This window comes from Falco peregrinus, chromosome 4 (genome assembly GCF_023634155.1).
Source record: "Falco peregrinus isolate bFalPer1 chromosome 4, bFalPer1.pri, whole genome shotgun sequence".
Classification (NCBI taxonomy): domain Eukaryota; kingdom Metazoa; phylum Chordata; class Aves; order Falconiformes; family Falconidae; genus Falco; species Falco peregrinus.
In genome coordinates this window covers 112,101,303-112,121,868 of record NC_073724.1, presented here as the reverse complement: position 1 = coordinate 112,121,868, position 20,566 = coordinate 112,101,303, and the positions used below count along the sequence as shown (strand labels likewise).

General features: G+C 40.0%; 1 protein-coding gene across 3 annotated transcripts in view; it reads left to right on the top strand.

The window, feature by feature from the left end:
* LOC101915194 (N-acetylated-alpha-linked acidic dipeptidase 2) overlaps positions 1 to 14,413 on the top strand; it is a 33,243-nt gene extending 18,830 nt beyond the window's left edge. The window contains exons 14-19 of one of the 3 annotated variants that reach the window (XM_005232197.3): positions 4,410 to 4,501; positions 5,905 to 5,995; positions 6,650 to 6,914; positions 10,301 to 10,382; positions 11,334 to 11,426; positions 13,122 to 14,413. In XM_005232197.3, coding sequence (XP_005232254.1) covers positions 4,410 to 4,501; positions 5,905 to 5,995; positions 6,650 to 6,914; positions 10,301 to 10,382; positions 11,334 to 11,426; positions 13,122 to 13,311 — 813 coding nt within the window. In that variant the 3' untranslated portion in view covers positions 13,312 to 14,413. The other 2 variants (XM_027779411.2, XM_027779414.2) reach the window with 2 other exon arrangements.
* The last annotated feature ends 6,153 nt before the right edge of the window (positions 14,414 to 20,566 follow it).

Sequence of the window (20,566 nt, the reverse complement as noted above, 5' to 3'; positions counted from 1 at the left end):
GATAATAATAACAACAAGATAATAAAACAATTGAGCAAAATCTGTTCTCTAAAGTGATAAGCATTCAATGAAATAAATTGCATTTTAAATTTCCATTTCATGTGCAAAAGAATGTCTATTAATTTTCACACTGGTTAACTACCGCTTTCTTTCTGTCTGTTCCCCCTGAATTCCCTTCCGGAGCTCTCTCCCTGAGCCCCTGAAATACTGTCATAAAGACTGAAGAACCGAGCAGGTTTTGTAACCTGCCAGCGGTATGGATCTGCGTGATTACAAGTGCTCTAACACAATGACTGCATTGCTTTCACCTTTCAGGATTAATTATAAGGCTGAAAGATTGTGATCCATTAAAGTATGAAACTTCATTGGCTGCATGAGGAGTTACCCAGCTTAGGCACCTAGTGTGAGCCGTGGTCACTATCCTCAGATCTGGATTCACCTCAGTTCACAGAGGATATCTCTGTCTTGACTGAAGCAACATAGGCTCCCTTTAAAGGCAATGGGTAGAAATAGGCACCTTTGGGATGAGATACATTTGACCAGATGTGGTTGCCTACTCTTGTGCATACAGGACTCTCCACCTGGTTTTCCCCTTGATATTAAGGGAACCCAGGTGACTTGGTCCAGTGTAAAAATCTACACTGTAACGGCACTGGTAGGATGACTTCAGCTACTAGTCTCCCATCCCACTAGATGCATTCATCCTAAGTTATATTCAAACCCAGTACATGGGTTTTTTTTAACACTGGAAATGGCATGGTTTGAATCTGGGGAGGTTTATCTATGCTATTCCCATGGTTTTCTTTTCCTTTCTACATTTTATTTTCTTATCAGCTTTTCCGATCTTACTCTTTCTTCCTCGCTGGGCAAGAAGCTGTGCTTGTTCAAACGTTAGCTGTAACACTTTGCACACTGAAGGGCATTTTGCCTATAAAAATTGCCATGTCCCTAGTGCTGCAGGGCCCCTGGATAAAATAATTTACTTTCTATCTGCAGCAATCCACTTACCCAGGGATATGTTTTCCTGCAAAATATAAAATACTCAGGGCTAAAAATAGCACCTTACTCTTGATCATCAGTCAACTATTCAACTATTGCTGGATTCGAGTAGAAAACTTCCATTGAAGTACCATACAAAGTACTTGAGACTGGATTTTTTGAAAATTTTCCTATTGTATTATTTAAGTTTTAACAATAGAAGTTTAATGTAAACAATAGAAAACCTGACAACTATTCCGTAATTCCATGCTGTCTCCCAGCTAAAAAGCGCCTAGAAGTACATTACATTCATCTATGTTTTTCATAGCTCCATTTATAAAGGAGATGATTTTATGGTAGAGAGTTGTCAGTGAAAAGTGTGACTGTTTCATGGGCTCCTGTTGGAACATCTTAGATCATTTTTCTTCTGTTTGTTGTGGACAAAACCCTCAACTACTTTTGTTTTCTGTTGTTCCACAGAGTAGGATTCTGCAACAACATTCTGTTTCTCGGATGTTCTCTGTTTTCTGTACATAGTCAAAGAGCATTTTCCCCAGTTTTATCATATTGTCTCTGCCCAAAGAATCTCATCTGAAATCCTTTTTTTAATTTTTACTCATTTTTTTTCACAGTCTTTCTAAATAAATGTGAGGTACTCCTTGCCACATTTCTCTAGAGGAGTGTGTTCCTCGTTTTTGGTTTTTTTGTTTGGTTTTTTTTTTTTTTTTACAGCTAAACCTGGAACCACCTCTCATCTTTTTGAAAAATAAAATCATGGTTCCATTTCTACAGTGATTCAACACTATAGTTTTCATTCTGAACCACCTTTTGTTTACTAGGGCTGATGTGTCACTCGTGATCTCAAGTGATCCATAAATCACAGGCTGTGAAATCTTTCTCTGAAACACTTCCACTCTTGAACTTTTCTGTAAGATCATTCCTAGAGATTGTTGGAATTTTCTCAAGGAAAACGGTGTTTTGATGGACTGTTTGAGAGAAGTCAGGGATACCAATGGGCGTTTGCTGAAGGACCATGCCTAGCTAGAACACCATTTTTGTTGGCATAGAAACCTGTATGCAGATGATTGATACACTGTATGTGGCACATCTTTTACTGGGCTCCCTGCTTCTAGCATCACAGAATAAAATTCATTTAAGGGTTTTAATGTCTTTATTCTCCAGGTCTAAAAATTCTAGTGAATTGGATCAGGAAAAGAGGGAGAGAAACTAAAGCAATAGCTAGAACAGGGAAGCTCTGCTTTGCAGAGGGATCTGCTTAGGTGGGTTTTTTTATTTGTTTCTTTGTTTTTGTTTTTGTTTTTTTCTTAATTCACTTGCATTTAGGTAGCCTCTTATAAAGATAACCAAAGACTACATTCTGTACCTTTGGTAATAAGTTGTGTCCTTTCCACTAATCTGAAAAAAACCCACCTGATTTCTGGAAGGGCTGGAAGGACCAAGGCAGAGTGATTATATTCTTAGTTTTGCTATTTCAACTGGAATGCATTTGGGTTTGGATTACATTGGGAAGCTAGATATACACATCAAAGGCTCAACCAATTAAATCTTTGCATATTGTGGTTGTTATTTTCTGGAACAGGCATAGTGAGACGTCCTATCCGCCTCAGGAGTCCTAGTTAATTCTTGGAAACAGCACAAATGGTACTAAAATGTTCCGTATGCTTTGTATTAGGCTTTTGCATGGGATTGAGTTTCATGCAGGAAGCCCAGTATGTGAGAGAAGGTTAGTGCAGGTGTGGGTGATTATGTATGTCCAAAGTAAAATTATTTCTGTTCATGTTAAAGAGTCTAACATCCAACTATCCAACATCCCAAGATCTCTTTACTCTTCTTATTTTCAGTGAGCCACTCCTCACCAAAAATAAATTAGCGTATACATGAAGTGTTGTCTTTCAAGGAGTTCTGCATTCAGGTGTGGTCCTTAGCATACAGATGGGACATTTAGCTGCCGACAAGTCTTTTTTGGCCTCTCTCTACTACTAGGCTTTAGACAATTGCTCACCACCAGCTGGTGTCTGCAATGGATCATTTCCAATTCCTCCATTCTGATCATCACTTCTTTGTATTTATACTTAAAGGACTCCGCATCTTCCCTTGAGGTAGCAGCAAGCTTATGCAGATTCTACGTTTGGATCTGAGTCAGGGCAAATAGTATGTTTTACTAGGCTCTCAACGGTGTATGAAAAAGCTGGCCAATGGTTTTAACATGACCAGAGCTGTCAGAATAACATCTCTGCCAGAGCATGGAGCGCTTCTATTCCCATATGTCAGAGTTCAACTTGTTCTTATCAATGTGCCATTTCCAATTTAGCCCTAGAATTTGACCCCAGTGCCCTAAAAATTACAGCAGTCAAGCAATTGCTTCACAATTTGTTATTTTTCTGCTAGTTGCTGACATAATCTCAGAGGTCAGAACTCCGGATTTTCAATTTGGAGTCTGTATATTTTTCAATGCAGAATTTAAGTCTCAACAATACTGCGGGACCATGTATGTAGCCATGAACATTTATGCTTTGTATTCTTTGGGGAAAAAAAATTCCAAACCTCTGCACGTCATGACCGATCGTATATTTAAAGGACTATGTCTATTAAAGTTTGTTTAAGTGTAGATGGAGACCAGGGCCAGAGTCTTGATCTATTTTTACCTCTGCCACAGATTTTCTAAGAGCTTGGGTCAATTAGTTTTATACTCTTTCATAGTTTTGCTGTCTGTATGATGACTGTACTAATACTTTTTCCATCCTGGTTATATAGCTTTTCAATTTTTTTTAATGGAAGGGTGGGGCCTACATCTGTGCGTATGGTGTCTTGCACAATGATTGTCCAGTCCTGTTTGAGTCCCCTTGGCATTGCTGTAATATAGTTAATGATGGGTTTTGACCCTTCCTTCTAGCACAATGCTTTCGTACCCTTCCTATAGAAAAAGCAGTCAAATTTCAAGCTTAGTCTGTTGAGACAATATTGCTGCTGCACAGGGCAAACCTCCACAGGGTTTGGGCTGTCATCTTCCCTTGCCTGCTGGAAGGAAAGCAACTGGGGCATCCTGGCTACTGGAGTAGCTCTGTGTTGTTATGTGTGTGTGTACATGCACAGTGCTATCGGGTGGTAAGAAGTCCTAGAAATCACTGGGATCCACTTTTCCCAGAAGTGGATGACCTCCAGCTAGTGTCATTGAACTTTTAACCTGCTCTTCCCCACTGTCCGTGGTTAGTTCCAGACAAGTGCCTTTGAGATGCTTTCTGTGGTTGGGACCCATAAATGTATGTAACAAATGTAAATAGTGTATGTGTACATCCCTGCATGCAGCAATGCTGTAGATTAAGAATGATGCAGATAGCTGTAAAGGTCTCGTTTGATAATTAATTGAGTTAAGGTTACTTCCAATGAGATTATAATATTTTCCTCTCCAGATTTTAAGCTCTGATGAGGGTTATGAAAACAAGTCTCTTTATGAGAGTTGGCTTGAGAAAGATCCTTCAACTGAAAATAATAGCTATCCCAGGTAAGTTGTTAGTCTGTTTTTTCTTTCCTGATATTTTAATCATATCATGGCATGGCTACTCTCCAGAATTTTTCAAGATGTGCTATTGATGACAGCAATACAAAGCCTTTTAGTACAAGGTGACTCTGTAGCAATATCTTTTAAAGTAAAAAAAAACAAAAAATCTATTACTTTTTTTTTTAATAATGGTGACATCTAAGTGTGCTATAAAATGAAACCTCACACTTTTTAAAGGCCTTTTATTAGTAGAAAAGCAATTTGGAAAGCAATCAAAAAAGAGCAGGGTAGTTTAGTCACCCTACTTGATGAGATAATATCGAAATCGTAAGGATAAGCAAATGCTCACGTGAAAGAAACTGCCTGGAGTGGTTATTAAAAAGCTCTTATTCTTTGTGTATACAATGGATGTAAATGTAATACATTACAAATCTATAACTGAGGGTATTAAGACTTCATGTGTGAAGGTATTAAAATGCCAAAACACTCTTTGAACCTATGACTCACGGGGCTAAATCTTATGCGCAATGTGGCATTCCTCACGTAAGGTAAACAGGACTGCCCCTTGGTGTGATCAGATCAAAATATTCTGCTTGTACTGCCCTGGCTTTCAGGCCCTGCTAAAATGAGTTTCTAGATTCATTAGACTCCTTGGGATTTCTTCCTCTTGAAAAAGCTACCGGATCTAATCTTTGTCAGTTGATACAAGTAGTTCTTTGTCGATATTTATACTAACAGAACTTTTGGTGGAACAGAAGAAACTTTTTTCTTTTTTTTTAGTTGAGAAACACCAATTATTCAGCAGATAAACCTGGAACTTAATATAAAATTTAAATAAATATTTGAAAATACTTAGAATATTACATCTGTCTTTATAATTGTTATTTTCCTCTGTCTTTCCACACCTACCCAGCAGATGGCAGTATTTACTTGTAAGTAACCAGTTGTGGCTCCTGCATTGGAAATTATTCATCAGTCTTTGATTCTGCTGTGGAATATGCTAAGGATATAAACACATCTGTCTTTACACATATTGCTGCCCAAGTCATATTAGTTTGGAAATAAATGATTAATGTTTTAAGATTGCAGAGGCATGTCTGATACAATTTTATGGCTCTTGTGCATAATGTGTACTTCTATTTTTTTTAAATGTGGTCAGTCTCATAATAAGAATTGCTACCTTTAAAAGATCTTCCTAGCATTATTGGATACTGAATTAATGTGGTGGAATAAAATTAGAGTAATTAAGCTTGCCGTTCATCTAGTCTCTTTATCTTACTGGTGTCCCTCATGTGCCCTCCAGAAGAACAGACCCCCATTTCTTTGAAAAATCTCCATTTGACATACATTACTACCATACCGTACAGTAAGTGCTCTCACTAAGATGTTGTCTTTTCTACATGTAGAATAAACAAGCTGGGATCAGGCAGTGATTTTGAAGCGTACTTTCAACGACTGGGAATTGCATCAGGCAGAGTCCGTTACACCAAGAACAGGGTAAGTCTTCCAGATTACTTGAAGAAGTTGGATAGTGTTGAGCGGTCATCTTTTAAAAGCATTTATTCATTATTAATTAAAAAAGCTTCGAAGAATCTTTGAATGTTTTCTATATAAGTGTCATTTGTTAATTGAGGAAGAAACCTAAACGTCTGGAGAATAAAACTTGTTACAGTGATGTGTATATTCTGTAGGCTGTCAAGTTCACAAAAAGGTATTTATAGAATCTGATTGGAGGTGTATATGTAATTCCACCATGCTACTAACAGGTCCCTCAATATCCAGATTTTCCCTGATTGTGTTCAGAAATAACTACACAAGATAAAAAGGGGCCGTGATTGAGAACTGCAATCCCAAACCCCAAATTGTTTTAATTTTTAGTGAAGGCAATCTCTGTACAATGGAACGGAGGGCAGGTCTGTGTAGATAGAAGGAAGGAAGCCCACCCAACCTTGTGCAGCAGTCCATGGATTCAAATTGGTTTCATTTCTTAAAATGAACAGACAAAAATGGAAGGATAGTAAATTGTGTTTTGTAGCAATTAGCATTTTTGATTTGGAAACTGTCCAAAACATCATAGTTGTTGATGATCAATACATCCCTTAACTGCAGTTAGCATATGGGGCACTGACAAATTTGCTTGCTCTTTTACAGAAAGCAGACAAGTTCAGCAATTATCCTGTTTATCACACTGTATATGAGACCTTTGAGTTAGTGGAAAAATTTTATGACCCCACCTTCAAGAAACAGCTAACAATTGCCCAGTTACGAGGCAAACTGGTTTATGAACTGGCAGATTCCCAGGTCATTCCATTCGACTGTAGAGATTATGGAGAAGCCTTAAAAGAATACAGTAATAGAATTTATAAATTGGCCAAGAAACATGAAGAACAGCTGAAATCTTACAAAGTATCATTTGGTGAGTAATAACCACAAGACTATTTCTTAAGTGCATTAATTAGAATCATGCAGAGGCACGTTATATCTGTTACAGCTTTGAAACCTGATTCCTTCCTTAGGTGTTTCAATTCTACCATCATGATAAAGAAGGGTTTTTCTTCCTAAACATAACACAGACTTAACACATCGTAGACGCACATTAACCTCATGTATAGACGAGAGGGTTATAAAAATTTTCATGCATATTATTAATGATGAGCATTATTACAGGGCTCATGAACAGTCATGCACCTCAAATGCAGTATAAAGAGATACATCAGCCTGCTTCTCACTTTCCTGCTTAAAAAAGAAGACAAGTTAAACGTTTGTGGGAACTGCCTAGAACTTGAAAGACACAGGTGCTCATTCTTCCTCAGCCAAAGACTTCATCTGACCCTGGAAAACTTGCTTACCATCTGTCTCAGTGCCTGGTTACCACTTTTAGTCCACAGGAGCACTTGTCTAACTCCTCTGCATAAATATATCCGTTTGCTGAGCAGCTGAACACCTTGCAATGAAGCATATAAACAGCCTGAAGCAGCAGGATGCTCTGCAGCCCAGGCTAGGGGAGCTTCCACAGTAATTTTTCTTTCTCTCCATCTCCCTCCTTTTTTATTTCTTGCCTCATTCCTCCCTTGTGTTTCTGTACCAAGGAGGATTTTTAGTCAGTGCTAATTCACTTGCTATCTGATGGACCCATGGTTCAGAGATACAGACTATTTTTTTGGCAATGCAGTACTCTTTGGTTTGCGTGAAACATTAGAGGCAACTCAAACTGATTCTTTCTTTGGGGAAAATGAAAACTTATGTTTAAAACTTCATGTAATGAGTTAGGTGAAAAATTTTTGACTATTTTGAAAAGACATTGTTTTTTGTAAAAAGGCCACTCGAGACAGAGGAAGCTTTGTGTGATGGATCATTTGGTCTGAGATTTTGCGTGACACAAGGATTTATTACAATATGTTCCTGTATTTACTGCAGCACATCTTGTAAGGAAACATCAAATCTGGAATTATTTTTTTTTGCAGTAGTAGAACATCTACCAAAGTTTCTGTTAAATCATTTATTTTCATTGTTTGAGTTTCTTTCTCATTTCAGATTAGAAGTTGCTCAAACTACCTTCTGACCAATACAGCTATTTTTGTTCCTTGATTCTAGAAGCAATCTTTTTTTTTCTTCCCCCCCCCCCCCCCAAATGTCACTTAACTCTCTCCTTAATAACTTTTTAGAGGTGTCATTTTGACCAGTTTTTTACAAGGCATGTTTTTCTATCTTTTCATTATTTTCATGGCTCTTCTTTGATACCTGCTTAGTTTAAAGTTATTTTTAAATAAAACTATAATTTTTAATTTTTGTTTATTCTATTTTACCAGAGTACATTAAAATATATAGGCAGTTTTTACAATACTGTGAAGTGGAAGATGTCCCTGCCCATGGCAGGTGGATTAGAACTAGATGAGCTTTAAGGTCCCGTCCAACCCAAGCCATTCTATGATTCTATGACTCAAATTAATTTCACTCAGCGTTTTCATAGAATTGCCTCTTGAACAACACTGCATGTCAGAAAATTGTTAATTAACCCTGAATAAATCGTTGTCCTTCAATAATAGATTAAGGTTTTTATTTGCCTTTGGATTCACATTTTCAGCTGTTCTGCAAAAATGAAGGCTGGAAACCTTTTTTCATAAAATACGTACTTTTAGTCATATACTACCAGGAGCTAAGGTTTGCAGGGAAAAAAAAAAAAAAAAAGAAATGTTGTGTTATTTTCTAAAATAACCAACACTAACAACACTAAATAGCCAGTGAACATAAGCGCAAATTCTCTTACGTATTTTCAGATTATCTTTCTTTTTTGTCTTAAATCCCCTCCTACTGATTCTGAAATACAATCTGTTGCCATGATATAGCCATGATGTCAGCAGGGCAGAACTCTGTCCTCTGGTAAACTTGTAACTATTGCCACCATCGTGGTCAGGCGCAAATTCTGACCCTGACAAGGTGATGTGGGTCTGCCTATACTGCAGCCTGTAAACAGCTTGCGTACGTAAAATCTGTGCTTCTAATTACATAAACTAAACAGAAATATTAATACAAAAACCAGCAAGTGTCGGCTGGTGATGAATAAAAATGTTTGCTAGAAACAGAAGAGCAAATGAGACTGCAGAACAGCTTTCAATAGTTCTGGGAACAGAAAGCCTGTCACTAAATAATGTGATAAATCTACAGAAAGCCTATTACACTAAAACAGTGCAATAAATTTATAAACAGTCAAGGGCCGTAGTTGCCAACAGAGGACTGGATTTTGGAGATGACCTAATCTTATGCCTTTATTCCTGTATGGTCAAAGAGAGGATACTCTGGTTTACATAAAGTTTTCTGAAACTTGTAGGCAAAATGTGCAAGTTGTAAACCTTCCTTTTTATAATTGAGTTGATTTCGGTAAGGCCCAAAGTTCTTCTGGTAACACTTACCTGTTACTTATTCTACATAAATTACTTGCATAAATTGATACTTTTCCCGGGCCTGTATTAAATTAGACCCTTCCGCAGGAAAATCGTCACAGCTGAAACCGTCATTACAAAGAAAAGCCTGCTGCTTCTTTGGCTAAGTTATTCCACACGGCTTGGCTGTACTGCCAGGAACAGAGCAGGAAAAAGCAACCGACTGACCCACCAGCCTGCCTACACACAGTCAGGCATAGCAGGCAAAATCCCGGGATGCGAGTGTCAGCTCTGCGGGATGCACGCAGGGTCGTGGCAGAGACACCTGTGATGCTGTGACTAGCGCACGCGTGGCGCCGGCACAGGACTTGGCTGCTTTAGTCTACCTGGTCTGTCCCTGTGTCCCCTGACAGCTGTGTCTTTTATGCCTTGCCTAATACTATTCCACATACATATCGCACTCTTCTGTTATGGTATGAATAGGATGTAACGTTCCAAGAGGGAAATCCTGCTGTTCTTCCACAGCCTGCTGGAAGAGCTGGTAGTTTTGATGTAAGTCAGGCTTTTTATACCTAAATGCTGCAGTGCGTCCCTTTGGTAAAAAAGGAAACTGCAGAGTTCTCCATCTGCAGTGCGAGCCAGTCTTTTCCTTGCCAGGCGGAGGGAAGATGCATACTTATGAAAGCTTTATCAAACATTCTGCTTTATTGTTGGCCTCATTGCACAAGGTCTTTGTCTATTCCTGCTAGTAGTGCAGCTCTTTAAAGTCTGCACTAGGCAAACTAATGAATTATGGAAACACAACAAAATTAATGCAATTATATAAGCAAAACAAAAGTAGTTTTTCTCCCACTGGGCAACTGAATGTATATTTGGCTCAATAGATACTCTGAAGTTGTTCACAGAATCCTTCCTTTTCTAGATCCTCTTTTTTCCGCAGTGGTGAACTTCTCAAAAGCTGCTGCTGAATTTCACAGGAGACTTGAACAAGTTGACAAGAATGAGTAAGTCTGAAAATAAATAAATATATTTATGTATATATATATGTATATCGGCTTTAGGTAGCTAGGGTGGCACTTCTTTCTTTCCAGTCACTACACGAGGAGTCTCTCTGATTAGTGTAGAACAGAGCCCTTGAACTCTGAGACAGGCAATATCTGCCAAGATGAATTTGCTTCTCATGATAAATAGTATCAGTTCTAAAGCTTATTACTAGTACCAGATTATCATTAAAATTATTGTAATACATAGAAAGGTAAGTAGCAGTGAAAGTTAAAAGTTGGACTGAGGTCTGTGTTTAGATACCTACACTTGAGTGGTGTGGGTGATGCCAGAATCTGTACTTTCAGCACACCTCAAGGAGACAGGGTAATGCTTCGGATTATCTAAGATATCCATATGATGCTTGCAAACCTAAGGGCCTATGGGACTCCCATGCCCTCTGAGTGCAGCGGCTGGAGGCACTAGGTGCTCCTTAGGCACCTAGTGTGGTACCAGATGTTCAGGCAACTGAATCCCATTCCTAGTATGTTACTGCATAGACTAGAGCAGGAGTTTGGATACTTGGCTTGTGGGCAACACTTGGCTTACGGGTGGACACCAAAATCTAGCTATCTTCATCTTGCCTAAATCTCAGCCTTCCTCTCCCACCTGTTAAGTGGGATGTGTCTAGTGCCATTTAGTACTAAGCAAGTATCTGACACTCTCAGAAAGTCTCCCATTTTATTTTGCATGGTATGAAATCTTGTAGTTGAGTTTTCTAAGACTGAAATCCCAATGCATTAATACAACGTATTAAATATCTCCATTTGCAAATCCTCGTCCTTTTTCAAACCATAGAACATCTTTTTCTCTTTTTTTTTTTTTTTCTGTCCAAAGAAGAGAAAAAGTGTTTAAATAAAACTGTGAAGTCATGTTGCCTCATTGTGTGAAATGTCTGTCTCCGTTTTCTGCAGTCCAGTTGCAGTGCGAATCATGAACGATCAGCTGATGTTTCTAGAAAGAGCTTTCATTGATCCTCTTGGCTTACCAGGAAGGAAGTTTTACAGGTGAGGGAACAAGTTTCTTGACCAGCTGTCTAAGGCACTGTATTTTTGCAGGTGAACCCCAGCCTCACTGACTGGTCAGTTGAACTGCTCTATAGGCCTCATATAGGAATTACAGCTCAAAAGATTCTTTTAGGCACAATCCAGTGAGTAGCGGACTTTGTTTATAACCCCCAAGGAGAACTTGGCTGCACCAGTCTTGTGGTGCCTAATTCCTCTTCTTGGGTCTGTCACTCTTTTTATTAGCCATTATGCTCTGTGACTTTTACTTGCAGGTGTGTAGTACTACTTCTGTTCACCACTTGCTCTTTTGAACTTGTACAAAGTGAGGGTTGAGTGGTGAATCAATTGTACTGAAAAGAACGGAGAAACAAGGGTAAAGTAAAAAGCAGAAGAGGATGAGAACAGATGTGTAGTGAGAGTCAGATGAAGAAAGAAGTCCAGAAGAGTGAGCTTGGAGACAGTCCTTTGAGCACAGGACAGATAAAGGCCCATGAACTGCGCTGCGGTCCCATCTGTCCCGGCTTTGGCTGCTTCTATGGATGCTCCTATTGGCTTAAATCATTAGCTAGTTATTCCTGAAATATTCTTTCTACAAGCACATAGGCCAGGAGAAAGGCAATGTTTGCTGCACCACCATACCCTTTATAGAAACCCAGCGCATTTATTAGTAACACTTTCCAGTGTCAGGTGTGACTACCTCACTTTACGCTCTTATCCCCCTTTTGCCAACGAATGGATATCTCCGACTCACTGATTGATGGCTTTCACACCAAGCCAGAAGTCCCTCAGGCAGGTAGAATCGGGAATCACACTTGCATCCTCCTAGGATAAACTGTTGTTCACACTTTTGGAAGAATGAAATGGTTGTTTTCTACCGTTCTTCTTGTTGGGTGTTAGATATCATTTAGAGCTGTCTGGATTTTTAGTTATTTTTTTTTACTTGCTTCCATTTATTAACATCGTTTTAATGTTTATTTTTATTTGGGAGGACTCTTTCACATCCTACAAATGTGCTTTGCTACTTCATGTGAAAAAAATAAATTTAAAAGCAGATCTGCAACTATTCATTGTTTAAGAAAAAAAACATACCTAAAATAAAATTGATAATTTTGCACAGTTCAGTTCCACTATGCAATATGATCACTTCTTCTCTGAAGAATTCATGCTTTTCTCAAGAATTCTCCCATAGACCCCCCCTCTCCCCCCCCCCCACACCCCCCCCACACCCCCTCTTTTTACATTTCTTTCCCAGATCTGCTGACCATCATCCTGCCTAGGGGGGGGGTTGAGGTTTCTGTTCCACTTCTCATGTACGGCCATAACTACTTTTATTCCCTGTTCCAGACTGTTGCATTAGTTCAACAGGTTTGTTGAGCTCCCATTTTCAAAATTTGAACAAGGTTTCATTCCTAATTAGACAAATGTGTCATCTCTTCCCAAGGAGAAGTCTATCTGTCCTAAATCTGTGCCCTTTCCCACAGATTTTGCCATTGGGGCTGCTTTCTCCTGTTTTTTTAAAGACAGGTCCAGCTAGATTTCCTGTGTATTTATTAAGTTTTGATCTTGATGAGATTCATGGATGGTTTATGTAGCACACATACAGTTCCCTACAATGAACACCCCCCCACACACACACCCCCTCCATTAATGGTTACTTTTATTTAGTACAATTTTATGTTCCTTCTTTCCCCCCAGACATATTATCTTTGCCCCGAGCAGTCACAACAAGTATGCTGGAGAGTCCTTCCCGGGGATCTACGATGCCATGTTTGATATTGAAAGCAAAGCGGATCAGCGTGAAGCCTGGGAAGACGTCAAGAGGCAGATTTCCATCGCGGCCTTCACTGTGCAGGCAGCAGCAGGGACACTGAAAGAAGTAGCATAGGGTGATGGCTTCGAAAAGCTCAAACAGCAAAGTCTGAAGCGCAGTGTAGTCAGGCTACTACAGTGAGCCAGTCTCTCCTGACTGCCTACTGTAGCTGCTTTGCCAACCTTCTGAATGCACGTAAGTGTGCTGGCAGGGTGAGCAGGAGCTCCGTGTACCAGAGAACTCCTGAGTTAGAAATTACTGCTTCTCTGATACTGACAAAGCTGTAGGTTTAAGAACAATCCTAAGTGGAAGCAGATTTTTTTTTTTTTTTTTTTGGGGGGGGGATGGTGAAGAGAAGGAAGAATCAGTTCCCAATTAGAGTTTTCTGAAAGATCAACCAATTTTGAGGGCCCATTATTTTGGATGTCCAATTAAAAACAAGTTATTGCCAAGCTACCTGTAACTCTTGTCTGGAGCAGTGATCAATGGAACATTTTTCAAGAGAAAAAATACACTTCTCAGCATGTGCATTTTTCTTGTTCTGATAACTATTTCTATAATATAGGATGTTCAAAGGCATCTCTGTATTTCAGAATCTATTCTGCAGGACTGGTGAATGCTCATTACACAGATTTGCTTTCTTTTCCTGAAAAAAAAAAAAATAAATACTGTCCCTCCTGCTGATTGCCAAAGTACTACTAACCATTCTTGATAATCAGAGAAAACAGCTGCTTATATGCAGAAATCCAAAAGCATTTTCTTGGGGAGTGAGTGTCCATCCCTCTAAAAGTCACTGTGCACTCCTTTATTTACACTTTGGAAATTAAAGATTTCAGGGGGAATAACCAAAAGCTGACATCCTTGCTCCTTGTGGCACTTTTGTTCCTATTTTTTCTTGCGAGATCTCTTCCATGCAGATGCCTTCTTTCCAGCTGAGGGAGCTGGAGGACATTGTCCCCATGAGGGCATGGGGCTTGAGGTTATTCTGTCTGCAGGTAAGACCTGCAGAAAGTTTCCCATCAGGAACTGCTTTTACATTCAAAGAGAAACTGAAATGCATGAGAAGAATAATTCTACAAAATGTTAATTTGTAAAAAATGTGATTCTTGCTTCATTTTCCCCTTAAATGTATTTCTCATCTACATGCTTTACAACTAATAAAATTGCTAGAATTTTATTGAATCACCTTTCAGTTTGTGGGAGCTGATAATAACCAATTTCTTCTCTTATGTAAAATATATTACAGTTTTTCTCACAACTTTAAATTGCACCAGGTTGTGGGAATAAAATTCTTTTTGTTTTATGGGGAATAGAACAGATGTGGTACTAAAAAAGACAGAATTAGAGGAACAAGACAATTGCTAGGCTACAGGAGCTGTTCTCATCTCAAATGCCTTGAATTCAGACAAGGGAACAAGAAATTACTATAGTTCAGTCCTTTGGGAAGTTGTTTGGGGGGGTGTATGCCACCAAGAAGAGAGGCTTTCATTGGCATCACTTCCAACAAGCCTCTCTGAAAGAGAAAGGACTGTGTAACTATGGATGTTGTGTTTATAAGTCACTATTGGATTGCTTTTTGCAAATGAAGCCGCCTGCACATGAGGAGGAAATGGCACTTCCACAGTCCATGCTTTACCTCTTCTGTTGGAAAAAGTAGTGCTTAGCTGACCTGGTCAGCATGCACGTAAGAGACATAATTCGTCAATGCCGAGGACACCAGAACAGTGACTAGATTTTTGTTGTTCTCTTTACTTCTGGCTGACTGGGGCCACTCACAGTTATGAAGTTGTTCATCTCCACCTCTGTAGCTTAAGGTGTTTCTGAAGGATGCGGTACCTTGGGAACGGTGACTGGTACGTAACAACACTGGTTTTTCTTCGCTTTTCCTGAATCCCCCACTCCTCCTGCTCCATCATAACTATCTGTTAACTGCAATGGGCTGTAACTGCATGTGCCCCAGGGGAGGGTTAGGATATTTGGATGGTGGAAAAAAGCCACTAGTGCCTTTTTCCTTGTGAACAGCAGTCAGCTTTGTATCTGTCAGTGTTCTCTGCCATAGGATCATCAGAGGGTAAGACAAAAAAGGAATTTCACGTAAAAGGGAAATATCTGCCAAAGTGTGCTTCCTCCTGCATTTACAGAAATCTCTTTAATAGTATAAACCAGTGAACAAATGTTTCACCAGTAAACATACTTTTTTGGTGGTAGTTAGCCTTTGAAGTTCTGTGCCATTACCTTGCTGCTGCAAAAGATATCTCTTCTTGTTTTGTGTGCAGTTTGAAGCTGTAAGAATAAATTACAGCTCACATCAGGCTGAATGCACAGCCGGCATAGATTGCTTTGTTCTTCTCAACTTAATTGATAACTGTATGAATGTACAATTCATCATGACCCACTACATCCTAAGAAGTATACAAAATAGCTTAAATTATTTCCGTTCCTCCCGATAAAGTTCTGCCCGAGGGAAAGAGATATCCAAATCCTTACATATAAGGAAACCAAACCACTTATAAATGGCTTATACTAGTTGATTTCCATAAAATCCTATATTCTTGGTACTGAAAGCAGCAGTTACTCAGAGCTGAGATTGCCTTCCCCACTTCAGTCAGTAGTATCTCCTTTTTTATAGATGGGCAACCAAGCAGCTGCTGCTGTCTCCCAGCCCAAAGGGTGCTGTATTTGTGTAGCTCTGCCTACCCATAATTTCAAAGTGTGTGGGGATTTTTCAGTCTCTGCTCTACCAATGAGTAACTCCGGATCCCCTGCTCTGTCCTTCCATAATTCCATTTGCACAGTTCATTCACTCAGCCTGGCTGAAGAAATTTGTGAATCATACATCTGGGAGAAGCAGTCCCTTATGCCTAGACTGGGGCTGAAAAAAAAAAATATTTGGCAAAATTAAACTTGGATGAACCAAAAACCACTTGGATATTTGGCTTGCTGATTTTCCTTTAGAAAATTGTTTTCAAAGGCAAAGTGCCAAAGAAAGGAAGTTTCTTTCACATTGTCTTATGGCTGAAATACCTTTATTTTTAATTTTAATTTGCCTTTAGAAAACAAGCTGTAACACTTGGTCAGTTTAGTGATGGCAAGAATGTGGATATAACCTACATGCTCTGTTCTCCACAGAGTAAGTGATAAACCCAATCCAGTTACAAAATTCATTCATTTGCACCAAAAATGGAAGTAACTTAAAATAGTTATTCTGCTGTGTTTTTCAATCAATCAATCAATAGAAATAGCAACACCTAAAAATAGCTCTGCAAATCTTAAGCTTAATAAAACCTCAAAGTAATTCAAAACCTTTGAAGAGTCAGTGTTTGGGATTAGGTGATGCCAGTGCTTCTCTCAACACCCTGTAATTTAGCAACGCTTCCCAAAGGTGACTCATGCATCAAGGGGCTGCTTTTGTGGAGCAATGAAATTAAAATTTCCCTATCGCAGTATCCCGATGACTGAAGTACAAGTATGCCAGCTGAAGAAGTTTCATAAATCTTCTCAGTAACTATACAGTTCAGTTAGAACAGGGCATTTGGATTTGTCTATTTTTATGGTTCAGCCAAAGCAATTTGTCAGGTCCAGGTCAAACTTTTAAATTGCTGCAGCTGATCTAAAATGTCATTCTTTTGCAATAGTGATAAAAATAAAACACACTGTGTAACTCAGTGTATCTTTATTAAGGAAAATACATTGCAGGAGAAAGTTCCTAAAGCAGTCAGTCAATTCAGCCCATTAGGCAGATGATCACAGCCAGTACTGGTGCTGTATGCTGTCTTTTCCACAGACTTGATTTCTATTATTTTGTCCTTGTATAGGTAACCTATAAAATAATCTCTGCATGTTCATAAAGACCAAGAGAATGTGAACTCTGTGCATAGTGTTTTGCAGCAGAAGAGGACCTGAACACCTGGCCAGCAGCCCTCAGTGACCTGAAACATGTTCCTTGTGTGGAGGAACTATTGCTGTTCCTGCCTGTGCCGCCTAATAAAATACCAGGCAACAGGTTTAAAACAAAGGCATTACTCACACTACATGTGACTAGATGGTGAAGCTCGTTGCTACAGCTGCTTGTGAAAGGTGAAATGGGTTAAAAAAGGATCAGAAGCATGCAAGGAGTGCTCATGCCTGATGATCCAGATGCAACTTTTCATTCAGAAGGCCCTAAAGCATCTGGGAATTAAGGCATATGTATGCATGAAGGGATTAAAACATACCTGCTTCATTCCTTGCTTTAAGCATGTGTCATGGAGAGATTGCTGGGAAGGGCAGTACTTGGCACCCTCCCATTGTGGTGCTTTCCACTGAACAGGCAGCCCCTTAAGGGCTGCTGGTGGTCCTCTATTCATGCAAGCTTGATTGAAACCCATGACAGTTAATAAAGATATCTTTAAAAGGCTGCTTATTCACCTCTTTAAGCCAAGATAATAAATAAATGTCAACCACGTGTCTTTTTAAAAAAAACAAAATTGCTTGAAAGCAGAAATAGTCCCCCAGTGGTGTCACTCAAAGGGTAAGAGGTGCTCTGCAGCATCTGCAGAGAAGAGCTACTTCAGTGACCCCACATTATTCCTAAGGAAAACAGGAGCCAGATGAGATTCTGGAAGATACTGAAGGCCACCGAGGACTTTCTGCACCTCCTAGGCAATGCTGTAGAAACCTTCAAGGAGGCAAAGCTGGAATCTCCTCGTGACACAGCATCAAAAGCAGCTGGGGCCCTCCTCTCCGCAGCTGGTAGGATCGGGGTATAGTCAGCATGGCCTGTTTTTCCTCCCTCTAACTCTAAATTCCTCTGTTTTCATTCACGAGACTTTAGCATACAGTTAAGAGAGCCATTAAAATTGCTGCATGATGGTGGATGTCATGGACTTCCCTACAGCAAAGCAGAGAAGGCAACACTAATTAAACGAAATACAGACATCTTGCTTCTGCTATACTGTTCTTTTCTGTGCTGAAGCAAAGTGCCACGTTCCTCAATAAGCAACACCTGCTACACAGAAACTGTCCCTAAAGAAACCAGCAGGAGCTGAATTTAGCAAGCAGCCTGTTTTTTAAGGCAAAAGACTGGTTCAATACGCCGCTGAGACTAAAAGTAGCTCCGGTAAAGCAAGAATGGCTACCGTTCAACCTGTGATTTAGCTGCAGGTCTCTGGTGTATTAGAGTTGAGCCCTTGGTCAAATTCAGCAGTTACTTCTGTTAATCAGTGCCAGCAGAAGGGGCTCAGAAAGCCTAAATGGTTTAGGAGCTGTCTGTCCCATGGATTGCTTCCGTACCTGCTGGTGTCCGGTAGAATTTGTGAAATCAAGGCAGCTCTGGTCAGCGTCAGCACAGTGTTTGCCCTGATGGATCCTACACCTCTAAACATCTTCCTCACCCAGGAAAATGGACGAGCTATTGTTCTTCAACCCAATCGGTAAGGCACATCCGTCTTCTGGAGGAGGAGGACTGTTCTGTTAGGCGCCTCATGCAGGAGAGGCTGGACCTGGTTCAAGTAAACTGCAAACATGTCACAACCTTCCATAAAGGGAAAGAACGGGAGAGGTGATAATGGGAAAAGTATTTCACAGGAGGTTGTGAGATAAGAATAGACTTGCTGTGTTTGCATGGCACCTTCCCCAGATGTGCTTTGCTAGCTTGCTGACAGTGAGCTGCTGACGTATTCCTGGTGCTGTCATCCACATTATCTCTAAACTTGGCTGTACGTTTAGAAGGAAACCCAAGCCACCGTTGCTGGACACAGCGGCTGTTGTGACAACACACCCTTATGTAACCCACGAGCAGCAGAACGCCGGGCTGGGCAAACACAGTCAGCTGCAAACAGAGCACTGAAAGGTTTAGCCCCCTCTGGGATCGCTAGGCCCTTCAGATATTCCTGGAACCAACAACCCCCTCCTGAAGCACTGCTTTTGCTTCCTCAGCTCTCTCTGTCTCCCCAGCCACGTTTCCATACTCTTTCCACCCAAGCTCACATGCTCTGGCACTAAACCATCATTGTCAGCCCACAGCTCGGGCAGGATGAGCCCCAGGAGCTCTGCAGGAGTGCAGGCACTTGCGTGGCATCACCCATTGCCATGGCGGCGGAGTAAAACACAAACTTCCCGCCTGTCTTATCACGGGCAGAAAGAAGCACACTTCATAAGTAAAGGCAAGTTCATTTTTAGAACACCTGACATCTCAACTGTGTAATCAAAGACTGTTTAGTCTCTATTTATTACAGAAAAAGAAAAAAAAAACAACCAACAAATACTATTACAAACAGACATTTCAGTAACAGAGCAGTCAAAATGATGATGAGCTCTTTCTCTTCCTGGGGTCTCCAGCATCATCCTGTGCCCCTTCTCTAAATCTCCCACACCCGTGGTCCTTTATACCATAACCCACACCCCGGTTTTCAAGGCCTCTGCTTCTATCAGGCTCCTATTCCTCTGCCACCTGATTATAAATATATGTTCTGCACAGAAAAACTGCTTGTTACTAGTATCTATAGACAAAATACGGTTATAACATACAACTATAAAGTGAGATACAAAGGTAAAACAAGTAAGGCAATAGCCACCCGGTCATGACAACATTTGTAACAGCCAAACAAGCTAAAATAAAGCTCTAGGGAGGCAAAGCGAAGTTCAGAAAATGTGAACATGGCAAGTCAGGAGACCCTGCAGAGCCGGAACAAAGCTTGTGCCCTGCTACTACCCGTGGCAATACCGTATTTACTGAGCTGTCAGCAGAGATCGGCACTCAGGGACTACGTGGGGAAGATGCCAAGTTTTTGAAAGAACAATCATTAAGGACAGCTACTTATATATAGTTGTATACATACTTAGTACCTAGTACTGGCAAATCTGAGAAATGGATGAAACAGACCTAGCTTTTCTTTCTACATCTCCAAACCATGCTAGTTCACATAATTCAGCCTGATTGAACTTTGGTTTTGCAAATAACCATCATTCTTATTATCTGCAGTCTGATAAATGATAATCTGCCCGAGAACTGAATATTTATATAGGATTCAGAGTGTAACAGCAGGACTCTGGCAGTATTATACCCTGATTTCTACTAAAACATAATTGCCAGAATATGGAGGAGCTCTGGCAAAACCTGTCAGGTCTTTCACGATTACTGCTCGTTCTGCAGACAACTATACTTAACAGTTTCAGTAAAGAATTCCTACAATGTATAGAGGGAAAATGAGGACATAGAACACTGCAGATCGCAACATACCCCTGAAAAGTTGTTTACTTAAGTACCTCCATGGGACAGTTTAAGATAAAACATATGTGCATTATATAATGAAAATGTGAACTGCAAAACCTCATTAAAATGACACGTGCT